This window comes from Delphinus delphis, chromosome 9, assembly GCF_949987515.2.
Source record: "Delphinus delphis chromosome 9, mDelDel1.2, whole genome shotgun sequence".
NCBI lineage: Eukaryota > Metazoa > Chordata > Mammalia > Artiodactyla > Delphinidae > Delphinus > Delphinus delphis.
Genome location: NC_082691.1, coordinates 31,927,401 through 31,940,324, shown reverse-complemented (window position 1 = coordinate 31,940,324; position 12,924 = coordinate 31,927,401). Strand labels below are relative to the sequence as shown.

The following is a 12,924-nucleotide window of genomic DNA, read 5'->3' as shown; positions in this document are numbered from 1 at the left end:
AAAATCCAGAAATAAACCCATACATGTAGGGGTAATGGATTTCAACAAGAGTTCTAGGACCATTCAGTGAGGGAAAGAATAGTCTTTTCAACAAATGGTCCAGGGACAACTCAATATCCACATGCAAAAGAATGAAATTGGAACCTCAGTTCACACCATATACAAAAATTAACTCAAAATGGATCACAGGCCTAAATGTAAGGTCTAAAACCATAAAACTCTTAAAAGGAAACATGTATAATAAACCTGTATGACCTTGGATTGGGCAACAGTTTCTTAGATGTGACACCAAAAGCACAAGCAACCAAAAGAAAAACTAGATAAACAGGGCTTCGTCAAAACTTACAACTTTGTGAGTCAAAGAACACTAGCAAGAAAGTGAAAACACATGCCTCAGAATGGGAGAAAATATTTGCAATTCGTGTATCTGATAAAGGTCTACCATCCAGAATATACACAAAGAACTATCACAACTCAACAGTAAAAAGACAAACAACGCAATCTTCAAATGGTCAAAGGATCTGAGTAGACATTTCTCTGAAGGTGATAATACAAATGGCCAATAAGCCCATGAAAAGATGTTCAACATTATTATTCACTAGGGCAATGCAAATCAAAACCATGGAATTCCACTTCACACCTACTAGGATGGCTATATTAAGAAACAGACAATAATAAGTGTTGCTGTGGGTATAGAGAAACAAACCCTAATTGCTGGTGGGATTATAAAATGGTACATATCATCACTTCAAAAAATAGTTTGGCAGTTCCTCAAAAGGTTAAACATATGATCCAGCCAATTCGGTTCCTAGTTATATACCCAAGAGAAATAAAACTACAGTTCACACAAAAACTTGTACATGAATGTTCACAGCAGCAGTATTCATAAAAGCCCCAAAGTGGAAACAATCCAAATGTCCAGCCGATGAATGGACAAACTGTGGTATATCCATGCAATGGAATGTTATCTGGCCATAAAAGGGAATGAAGCACTGATAAATGCTGCAACATGGAAGAACTGTGAAAATACTATGCTAAGCCATAGAAGCCAGACCAAAAAAAAGCGCTACACGTTGTATGATTTCATTTTATGAAATGTCCAGAACAGACAAATTCAAAGAGACAGAAAGTAGATTAGTAGTTACCCAAAGGGAGGGGGAGGGAGGAACTGGGACTGAACGCTAATAGGTACAACAGGGTTTCTTTACTGGCAATGTTCTGGAATTAGACAGTGGTGAGGGATACACAACACGGTGAATATGTTAAACACCACTGAACTGTACACTTTAAACTGGTGAATTTTATTTTATAAAATGGTGAATTTTATGTTATGAGAATTATAATAAAACAGTTCTTTAAAAGTCTAAAAGATCTTTTAAGATAAACAGAAGTGCTACAGGATAAGGAGACAATGTGTTATAGTTTAATTGTTGGCATATTCCTTCCTCCCCACCCCCCCTTCTTCTTTTTTTTTTTTTTTTTTGGTGGTACATAAAATGAGTGTATCTTAAAACCTAAGGCATCTGATTAGATTTGATGAAATATGCTATCTGCTAGTAGTTTCTAGAGTAATACCTGTCACATAAGAAAGGCTTAATACATGCTTCTTGAGAAAAATGACAACTTCTCACCCTTCCTATCAACAATTATGGTGCATTTTAACTTACGACATTTTTTGAAATTCTTTTAATAATCAGTAGGAATATAGAATTGCTTTTTGTTTTATATCTTTTTTACTATACCATTCATTAAAATATAGCCTTGAGGAATGTAAGGTACTATATAAAGGCATAAAAGGTTTTTCTACTTGAACCAAGTTTTAGAGTACAAGGATAAATTTCTTTTTTTCAAGTAGTAAGTATCAAATCTCTATTTCTTAAGACTTTTCAAACGAAGATGTTAATAACACTTTTAACTAAAAATGCGTAAAATATGTAAAAGTAACAATCATTTACAGTTCTAGCATTAAATTAACCACTTCGAATACATTTGATGTATTTGACTTCGTGTTTGTTTTCAGAAGGGAAAACACATCTATTATGTTTGTAAAAATGACATGTTCATTATAAAAATTTAATCAGTGCAGCAAAGCACAAAAGAAATTTTAATGAACTTAACCATCCAGCTTACATTCAAACAGAAAAGTAGGTATACATAATATTATAAAATTGGGATGATGTCATGAATGTCTTTTAATTTAAAAGTTTCATTTTATTTTTACTGGAATGCAATATAAGAAAAGGCTAGGAAAAGAAATGCTGAACTTCCAATAAAATTTTTTTCCTCAAGAATTAATATTTTTTGAAAGAGTAACCTATGTTGCGAGAGCATGAAAAAATGTATAGTTTTACCCATCAAGTTTGAGTGTATCAATTTTAGAATTATCTATTGAACTCTGAAAACTCAACAGTTAAAAAAAGAGTAATTCAATTAGAGAACAGGTTAAAGACACGAAGAGATATTTCACCAGACGATACAGATGGCAAATAAGCACGTGAAAAGATGAAGAACATAATTTGACAACAGGGAAATGCAAATTAAAACCATGGTGAGATATTACTGCATACCTATCACAATGGTTAAAATAAAAAATTGTGGGCTTCCCTGGTGGCGCAGTGGTTGAGAGTCCGCCTGCCGATGCAGGGGACGCGGGTTCGTGCCCCGGTCTGGGAAGGTCCCACATGCTGCAGAGCAGCTCGGCCTGTAAGCCATGGCTGCTGAGCCTGCGCGTCCGGAGCCTGTGCTCCGCAATGGGAGAGGCCACAGCAGTGAGAGGCCCGCATACCGCAAAATAAATAAATAAATAAATAAATAATTGTGACAACACCTAAAGATGTGGAGAAACTGGATCACTCATATATTGCTGGTGGGAATGCAAAATGGTACAGTCACTCTGAAAAATATTTTGGCAGGTTCTTAAAAACCTAAACATGCAACTACCACACAACCTAGCAACGGTACTCCTAAGGTATTTATCCCAGAAAAATGAAGACTTAAGTTCACACAAAAACCTATAAACAAATGTTCATAGCAGCCTAGTCCCTTTGGGCTGCTATAACAGAAATATCATAAATTGGGTGGCTTATAAACAATAGAAATTTATCTCTCACGGTTCTGGAGACTGGGAGATCCAAGATCAAGGTGCCTGCAGATTCACTGTCCAGTGATAGTCCATTTCCTGGTTCACAGACAGCAGTCTTCTCACTGTGTCCGAACATGACTGAAGGGGTAAAGGAGCTCTCTGGGGCCTCTTTTTTTTTTTTTTTTTTTTTTTAACATCTTTATTGGGGTATAATTGCTTTACAATGGTGTGTTAGTTTCTGCTTTATAACAAAGTGAATCAGTCATACATAAACATATGTTCCCATATGTCTTCCCTGGGGCCTCTTTTTAAGGGCACTAATCCCATTCATGATGCCTCCACCCTCATACCTAATCACCACCCAAAGTCCACATTCTAATACTATCACACTAGAGATTTGATTTCAACATATGAATCTAGGGGGATACAAACATTCAGCCAATAGTTGCAGCTTCACAGCCCTCAAATGTAAACCAACCCAAATGTTCCTCAGTGACTGGTTCAGAAACAAAACAAAAATGATATAGTACATCCATACCATGGAATATTCTTAGCAATAAAAAAGGAATGAATATACACATAACAACTTGGAAAGATCTCAGGGGAATTATGCTGAGTAAAAAAATCCAATCCAAACAGTCCATATACTATCTGACTTATTCAGCACTCTTCGTGATTTCATTATATAATATTCTTCATAATTTCATGACAGAATTACAGTAATAGGAAACAGATTAGTGCTTGCCATGGGTTAGGGAAGGGGCAGAGATAGGGCAAGGCTGGGAAGGAGGTGGGTATGGTTATAAAAAGGCAGCCCAAGGGATCCTTGTAGTGATGGAACTGTCCATGTCTTGACTATGGTGGGGTATACATGGACCTACACATGTGGTAAAACTACACAGAACTAAAAACATACACACTACTGAGTACATGTAAATCTGTGTGAAATCAGTGGATTGTACTGTCAGTTCCATGGATGTGATACTGTTCTACAGTTTTGTAAGATGTTGCCCCTGAGGCAAACTGGGTGAAGGGTACATGGATCTCCCTGTATTATTTATTAAAACTGCATGTGAATCTATAATTATCTCAAAATAAAAAGTTAAATTTTAAAAAGGAGGTAGCTAGAAAAATTCCTTAAAGTGATAATTGCGGAAAAGTACAGAATGTGAACGAATACTAAGTGGGCAGAATAACCTTGTGCATACACAGTTGTACTACTTAAGTATATATCTTCAAGGTAAATTTCTAGAGGACTTCCCTGGTGGTGCAGTGGTTAAGAATCCGCCTGCCAATGCAGGGGACACAGGTTCGATCCCTGGTCGGGGAAGATCTCACATGCCTCGGAGCAACTAAGCCCATGCACCCTAACTACTGAGCCCGCGCACCACAACTACTGAAGCCCGTGTGCCCAGAGCCCATGCTCCACAGCAAGAGAAGCCACTGTAATGAGAAGCCCAAGCACCGCAATGAAGAGTAGCCCCCGCTCAATGCAACTAGAGAAAGCCCACAACAGCAACGAAGACCCAACGCAGCCAAAAAAAAAGTGGTGAGAGTGGGCATCCTTGCCTTGTTCCTGATCTTAGAGGAAATGCTTTCAGCTTTTCACCCTGAGTATGATGTTAGCTGCAGGTTTGTCATATATGGCCTTTATTATGTTGAGGTATGTTACCACTATGCCTGCTTTCTGGAGAGTTTTTGTTAGAAATGGATATCGAATTTTATAAAAAAAATTCTTCTGTATCTATTATCATATGGTTTTTATTCTTCATTTTGTTAACGTGGTGTATCATACTGATTGATTTGTGGATACTGAAAAATCCTTGCATTCCTGGGATAAATCCAACTTGACCATGGTATATGATCCTTTTAATGGATTGTTGGATTTGGTTTGCTAGTATTTTGTTGAGGATTTTTGCAACTATGTTCAACAGGGATATAGACCTGTAATTTTCTTTTTTTGTGATATCTTTGTCTGGTTTTGGTAGCAGGATGATGCTGGCCTCATAGAGTAAGTTCAAAAGTGTTCCTTCCTCTGCAGTTTTCTGGAATGGTTTCAGAAGGATACGTGTTAACTCTTCTCTAAATGTTTGGTACAACTCACCTGTGAATCCATCTGGTCCTGGACTTTTGTTTGTTGGGAGTTTTTAAATTACTGAGTCAATTTCATTACTGGTAATTCATCTATTTCCTATTTCTTCCTGGTTCAGTCTTGGCAGATGGTGCATTTAGGAATTTGTCCACTTTTTCTTGGTCATCCCTTCTACTGGCACACAGTTGTTCACAGTAATCTATCATGATCCTTTGTGTTTCTGTGACGTCAGTTGTAACTTCTTTTTCAGTTCTGATTTTTACTGATTTGGGCCTCTTCCTTATTTTCTTGATGAGTCTGGCTGAAGGTTTATCAGTGTTGTTTACCTTTTTGAAGAACCAGCTTGAATTCTTAAAGCCAGTACTTTATATATATATATGTATACTTTATTTTTTAGGGTAGTTAGGTTCACAAAGAAACTGAGCATGAAGGTACAGAGAGTATTCATATACCTCTTACTCCCACACATGCATAGTCTCCCCTGTTATTAACACCCCATTTGTTACAATGGATGAAACTACATGAACACAAAATTATCACCCAGAGTCCCTATTAGGGTTCACTCTTAACGTTGTATATTCTGTGAGCTGTACAAATGTACAATGACATGTGTCCCCCATTTTAGTATCATACAGAGCCATTTCATGGCCCTAAAAATTCTGTATGTTCCACCCATTCATCCCTCCCTCCTCCTCCATACCTTTGTTTATTCTAAACAAATTTTATTATTTTTGGCCATGACAGGCGGCATGCAGGATCTTAGCTCCCCAACCAAGGATTGAACCTGTGCCCCCTGCAGTGGAAGCGCGGAGTCTAAACCAATGGACTGCCAGGGAAGTCCCACATTTGTTTTTATAGTATAAAAGTATTCATTATTAATCTTGTCTTATTGATATTAAAATGCATATAATTAGAAATTAGATTAAAATCCTAAATAAATGTGTTTTTATATGAAAAGTCATCACAAAGGAATCCACTCATAGTATGGATTAGTTTTTTTAAATATACATATTCTAAATAATGACAATCAGTTTACTCTTTCCCATTTATATTAGTGCCACTAAGACACTCTAATATGCTATTTTTATTTTCCACATCATCAAAAAAAAGATTTATCTGTAGTCAATATACACTATTTACTAAGCTCGTAAAACAGATTAAGGTCCTTTGAGAACATTTCAACAACCATCTTAAAGGAAGCAGAATTCATCTTATCACAATTTTCCCATTGCCTGAGACTTCTGGTTAATTGAATTTTTACTTTATACTACCTGTAACTTGTTCCTCATATTCTATGACAGTTATTCATTATATACTTATTCCATCAACAAATATTTAACGGTTGTCTGTTATGTGTCAGACTCTAATAATATGCTGGCGAAAATATGGATAAGATACCCTACCCTCATGAAGCTTCTATTTTAGTGGGGAGTTATAGACAAGACTCATAATATAATGTATGGCAATATGGTAAGGTGCCTGGGATGGGGTGGGCATTGACATGGGTGGTTAATTAAGGTGTGGCGGCCAATGAAAACTACTTTAGGGCTGCCCTGGTGGCGCGGTGGTTGAGAGTCCACCTGCCGATGCAGGGGACACGGGTTCGTGCCCCAGTCTGGGAAGATCCCACATGCCGTGGAGCGGCTGGGCCCGTGAGCCATGCCCGCTGAGCCTGCGCGTCCGGAGCCTGTGCTCCGCAACGGGAGAGGCCACAACAGTGAGACGCCTGTGTACCACAAAAACAAAAACAAAAAAAACCCAACTACTTTAAAGAGCTGATATTTGTACAGAGACCTGATAAAGAAGTTACCATGCAAAGACCTTAAGAAAGTAGTTTCAGGGCAGTGGGAAAAGCAAGTGTAAAGATAGCTGAGGCAGAAACCAGCTTGGAAGAACAGTTTGGAGGTCAGTTTGCTGTGGTGTAGAGAACAAACAAAAGAATGGTATGATATGAGGCAGAAGCTGGTAAGGACAAGATTATGAAGGAAGCCATCCAAGATAAGCAGTTTGGATTTTATTCTGATTGTCACTGAGCGCGACTGGAGAATTTTAAGGGGGGCGTATAGTAGATTCTGATTTATGTTTTCAAAGATCACTGTTCACCACATGGAGAATGACTTGTGAGGAGGCAGGAAGGAGGGACGAAAGCAGTCCATCCAAGAGGCTTGACCCAGGTGGCCCAGACTAGAGTTGTAGTAATGGAGATGATGAATCAATGTATACAGCACGTGTTGTATGGGAAGCTGACAGGACTTGCTAATGAACTGACTTGCAGTTATAAGGCGAAAGAGCAGTGTCTAAGATAATGTCTACAGTGGTCATTTATTGCAATGGAGAAGACAAGAGAAGAAAGGAGGCATAGAGGAATACAGGTTCCTCTGAGGTAAGGAACTGTCTGTCTTCCCCTAGCCCTCACACACACCAGCAGGTGTGGAACTGGGAAGAAGGAGAGGTAAAATATGTGCGCATGAGATCATATCAGCGCCAGGTGTCCAATCCAAAGTGCTAGAGTAACAGATCTAGCCTATACTGGGGGAGAGGGGGGGACGGGAAGAAAAGATTTTGAACCAGCTATTTTACTGAAGTTTAAAAATTAATAGACTGGGGCTTCCCTGGTGGCGCGGTGGTTGACAGTCCGCCTGCTGATGCAGGGGACACGGGCTCGTGCCCTGGTCCGGGAATATCCCACATGCCGCGGAGTGGCTGGGCCCGTGAGCCATGGCCGCTGAGCCTGCATGTCCGGAGCCTGTGCTCCGCAACGGGAGAGGCCACAACAGTGAGAGGCCCACGTACCAAAAAACAAAAGAATAGACTGTGTCTTAGAAACTGAAATGTGATCATATAATTGAAAGTGGCCTGAAAACTTATGAAATTGGATCAATATGTTGTTCAGGAAGATGCAACCCACTGGAAAGAGGGGTGGTTAGAACACAGCTGAAAGCAGTAACAGGGAAAGAAAACTCTTTTATGTTTATTCCCCAAGTTTTTCAGAATACTCAGAAAATGAAGTACCAAAAGTGACTCAAGAATGAGGAAATCATCAGTTGGATCAAAAGCTGCTGAGAAGTTTAAAAGAATGAAGACAGAGGACCAATGTCAGCACTACTGCAGTGGTTGATCACCTTGATAAAAGTCATTTTAATAAGTGGTAGAGACACAAAAGCCAAACCGGAGTGGGTAAAAAAGAATACAGGAAATGAGGAAATAAAGGTAACAATTACAGAATATCTATCGAGAAGGTTAGCTACAAACACATGAGAAAAAAACAAGAGCAGACTATTTTTAATCATAATGGCAGCTTAATTCCTAGCATGCTTCACAGAAATGTCGCTATTATTCTTTAGCAATCCTCTGCAACCAAAATATGTATAGTTCAGGAAAAAGCAATTTTTAAATAGATTTTTTTTTTCTTACCTTCACTGATTAAATTTAATGTGTCTCGTTTTCCATCTCCTTGTGACTGACCTGGATCCAGTGAAGTCTGAGAAAGGCTAACTTCAGCTGATAACTGGTCAAGACTTTGACAACTTTTTCTGTAAAACAAGGGTGAGATACTACTTTACCTTCTTCTCACAATAAAGAATTTCTAGAGATAGTCTTTAATGGTTTTCTCCAACTTATTGAGTTTCTGGTTAATTTCTCCCCAATTTCTCCCCTAAACTGTCTTTATCATGGCAGCAATAGAATTTCCATTATCCTTTTCCCTCCACCCTCTCTGGAGGTCTGTTTAATCCACTAAAAAAAGGAAAAGAGAAATAACTTGTCAAACAAATTTAATTCCTTACACCAATTTTTGATGATCAAGTTAGCTAAGAAATAGGGACTTCTGGTCATTATTAATTGTCAAAGGTGCAGAAAATCTTACATCTCTCCTAATACAGAAACAAAACTGACATAACTTAGTGATGATTGTGTATCTCCTAAGCACAGTGCCTTGATACCGTTACAGATGGTTATTACATAAAAATAATAACAAATTACTGTTATCAATTCCTGTAACTGAGAAGTTTAAAAAATGTTGGGTAGTAAAATACCTGCTTGTGTTAATACACCATCAAGATAATTAACCTCCTTCCATCATCTATTTATAACTGTGAGCTCATTTTCTAGTCAACAAATTCACTAGAAATAAATTATAATAGATGAAAAAATTCAGCTATAAATGGAAAGTTAATAAATATTTATGTTTAAATGTTAATGAATGTTTATGTGCAAATGTTTAAACCTTCCTCATATTTGTTTTGTCAACATAAAACCAACTCAAGAGATATATGCAGCTTTCATGTTACTGACATTTCAAGTACGTGAACAAAATTCATTTTTATTTCTAAATATAAATGATCCAGGAAAGGGAATATGTTTTTCAGGTTCAATATTTATTTCCCAAGGTAACCAAACCCTATCTAATTTCCTAGAAATGTTATATAGTCTATGATAATGTTATAGAAAACATATATCTATTACATAGCTACTCTCTATTCATACACATAAGAGTAGACTTACAAATTTATCAGGTGTATGTATATTAAGGGGGATATATAGAGCAGGCATCTATTTGTTTTCTCCTCTAAGAAATGAGGTGAAGGATGAGGTGATGGAATAGCCTTCCCAGCCTACAATGCGAGCAGCATTCTCACGTTATAACATGATTTTTTAAATGGTGAGAGTATAAAAGTTCTTAATTATAATTTTAAGTAGCAGGAAAGTCTACTGTAGGAAACTTCTGATAATTATAATAGATGACACATATATAAGCTATACAACATGTAACAAAAAAATGATACCCGATATTTATATAGCACTTACCAAATGCTAGGCACTGTTCTACATATATTATATACATTAACTTATTTAATCCTCACGACTACCAGAAGAGGTTGGAATTATTATTATCCCCACTTTACAGCAGAAGAAACTGGGGCACAAGAGATGAGATTTGAACTTGGTAGCCTAGCTCTAATTCTATCCCCTTAACTACTATGCTATCTCCTCTCTAGTGTAAGAAGAAAAGATGTCTTCCTATTTTATTAGAAACCCTTCTTAAAGAATAGCCTTGTTTGCTGAGACAGACCATGTAAATTATACTGTATTTAATCAAATCACTGAAAATTTCACTTGATTTCCAGTAAAATCTTATTTCTTTAGCTATAGCAGAAATCAGGAACAGAGGAATTGAATAAAGGAAGTTATTTATAAATAAGTTTCTTTTCCAAATTATTTTTCTGTGCCTAATAGGCAGAGGACTTGCTTTTAAAAATGAAGGGCTTAAGATGAGTTTCTGACACTGATATTTCACTATAGGAAACTTAATATTATTAAATTTAAAAAATTATGCGTAGAAGTATTTACAAACAACAAAATACCCAGAAGCAAAAAAGACTCTGGCGAGTAAGGACTGAGAACTTGACAGCACACATTTACAGACTCTCATGGGAGGAAAGCATGTGAAAGCATCCTATGGTAATGGCAACACAAAATGAGCTTTCTGTGTGACCTACTGAAGTACCTTTTAGAATACCACACTTCTAAGCCCAAAGTGATTTAGGGACCTTTCTACCCTTCAGTGAATAAACTCTGAGTTTATTGGCTTTATTTACTTAACCAAATGTCAATGAATATAAAAATAAAATTTGGTAGACAATGATGTTCTGAAGCAAAAATAAAAATTCCAAGCCAAAACTAAGCACATTATTCATAAGATATTAAGAATAGTACCATACAATATCTTCCTTGCATGAAACTATTTCCCACCACCTGGTAGGAATCTAGTTCAGCTGCTTTCAGTAATGACAAAGAATGGCTTTGGTTTCCTCATTTTTTACCATATTTCCAATGCGACCGGCAGCTCCATCTCATAAACGTTTTGTCATGGAGCAAACTATCTGTCTATGGGAGTTCTGTCTTTAAAAGGTCATCACTAAGTCCTATCTTAGAATTCTAGACTCACTTTGAACACATTGAAAGATTTAATTGTAACCCACCAGATACGTCAAACCAGTTAACGGTCTGTTCCTATTTCTCAGGGTATAATTTCTTTTTTTTTTAATGTGTTGCTGGGGGTTGATACATTTTTAAAAAATTTTATTTTATTTATTTTTTTATACAGCAGGTTCTTATTAGTTACCTATTTTATACATATTAGTGTATACATGTCAATCCCAATCTCCCAGTTCATCCCACCACCACCACCAGCCCCCTTACCCGCCTTGGTGTCCATACGTTTGTTCTCTACATCTACGTCTCTGTTTCTCACAGAGTATAATCTTTTTAAATGGCAGGAGTTTAATCAAAATAAGAACCCAAGATAGTAAGAGTCATGCATTATGACTATATAAAAGTTTGCAGTTTAATCTATGCCATTACATTGTTAAATATAATTTAAATTAAACTTGTAGGAATTGTCATGAGCACTTGGGATATAATAAAATCCACTGCATTCAATATCTTACTATATAAGCATTTTAAAACCACTCAAACTCAGGACTTCCCTGGCAGTCCAGCAGTTAAGACTCTGCACTTCCACTGCAGGGGGCATGGGTTTGATCCCTGGTCGGGGAGCTAAGGTCCCACAAGCCATGTGTTGTAGCCAAAAAAATAAAATCATTCAAGTTTAGACTTATATACATAGAACTGGGTACCAAATAAAGGCAAATTAAAAGGAAACTGAGCAACAGGGCTGAATTCAATTACAAGTAAAATTTTCTACAATTTTATACTTTATATCAATGCAGATGCAATGATATGGAAAATCTACATTACTTATTCGCCCAGTAGACATACTGAGGTCAATGATAATTCACATTATCTGGTAGTCATTGGGCAACAGAGAGATAGAAGAAGAAACTATCCACATGTACAAAATAAAAACAAATAATGTGCACTATATACACAGAGGCACATGACTGTGTGTGGAAACAGAAATACGCCATTCTTTTTATTCTTGGTTTGATTTTCATAGAAGTATGTTAAAGGAACAAACTAAGCATTTGTTAGAGGAGAACATCTATAAAGTCTCAATTTGCTACAAAATGGAAGGATGCAAGGGAGCTTGTAAGGATACATGTGAGTCAGGTCAATGCAAAACTTATTTAAAGAGATTTCTACAGCCTCAGTGCTTTAGGGGGTCCTATTCTAAAAAGACTGGAAAGACACACAAGGGAAGGAGAACCTCTAATACACCTGAAGTGATTATATCTGATGCATCGGAGTCATTAAGAAAAGTAGGCCTAAATGATAGATCATAAAGGGCACATAAAGGCTCATAATTCTTAATAATTTTGTGAATAATAGCCAAACTGGAAGACAATGATAAATTTAGAAGACTAAAAGAAGCTTAAGTAGGGCTTCCCTGGTGGCGCAGTGGTTGAGAGTCCGCCTGCCGATGCAGGGGACACGGGTTCGTGCCCCGGTCCGGGAAGATCCCACATGCCACAGAGCGGCTGGGCCCATGAGCCATGGCCGCTGAGCCTGCGCGTCCGGAGCCTGTGCTCCGCAACGGGAGAGGCCACAACAGTGAGAGGCCCGCGTACCGCAAAAAAGTGACAATGAATCTCATCTTTTGGGATGGGAATGATGCGTTAGGCAATAATCTAACAAGGCTATGTAACGGATAATCTAACAAGATTATATAACAAATATCTAACAAGCTCATGTGACCTAGACTTTACATAAAAAGATACATATTAAAACAGAACTTACTGGAGACAAAAAAGAATCAATTGCTCTATGTGTGTCTGGGAGTGTGCTTTAC

The 12,924-nt window shown here is 37.3% G+C and overlaps 1 protein-coding gene across 2 annotated transcripts in view; it reads right to left on the bottom strand.

Annotated features, from left to right (window-relative positions):
• The window catches only part of RUNDC3B (RUN domain containing 3B), a 147,886-nt gene that overhangs the window by 9,478 nt on the left and 125,484 nt on the right, over positions 1-12,924 (bottom strand). For both annotated transcript variants that reach the window (XM_060020373.1, XM_060020374.1), the window contains one exon: positions 8,589-8,707. In XM_060020373.1, coding sequence (XP_059876356.1) covers positions 8,589-8,707 — 119 coding nt within the window. The remainder of the gene's footprint in view (positions 1-8,588; positions 8,708-12,924) is intronic.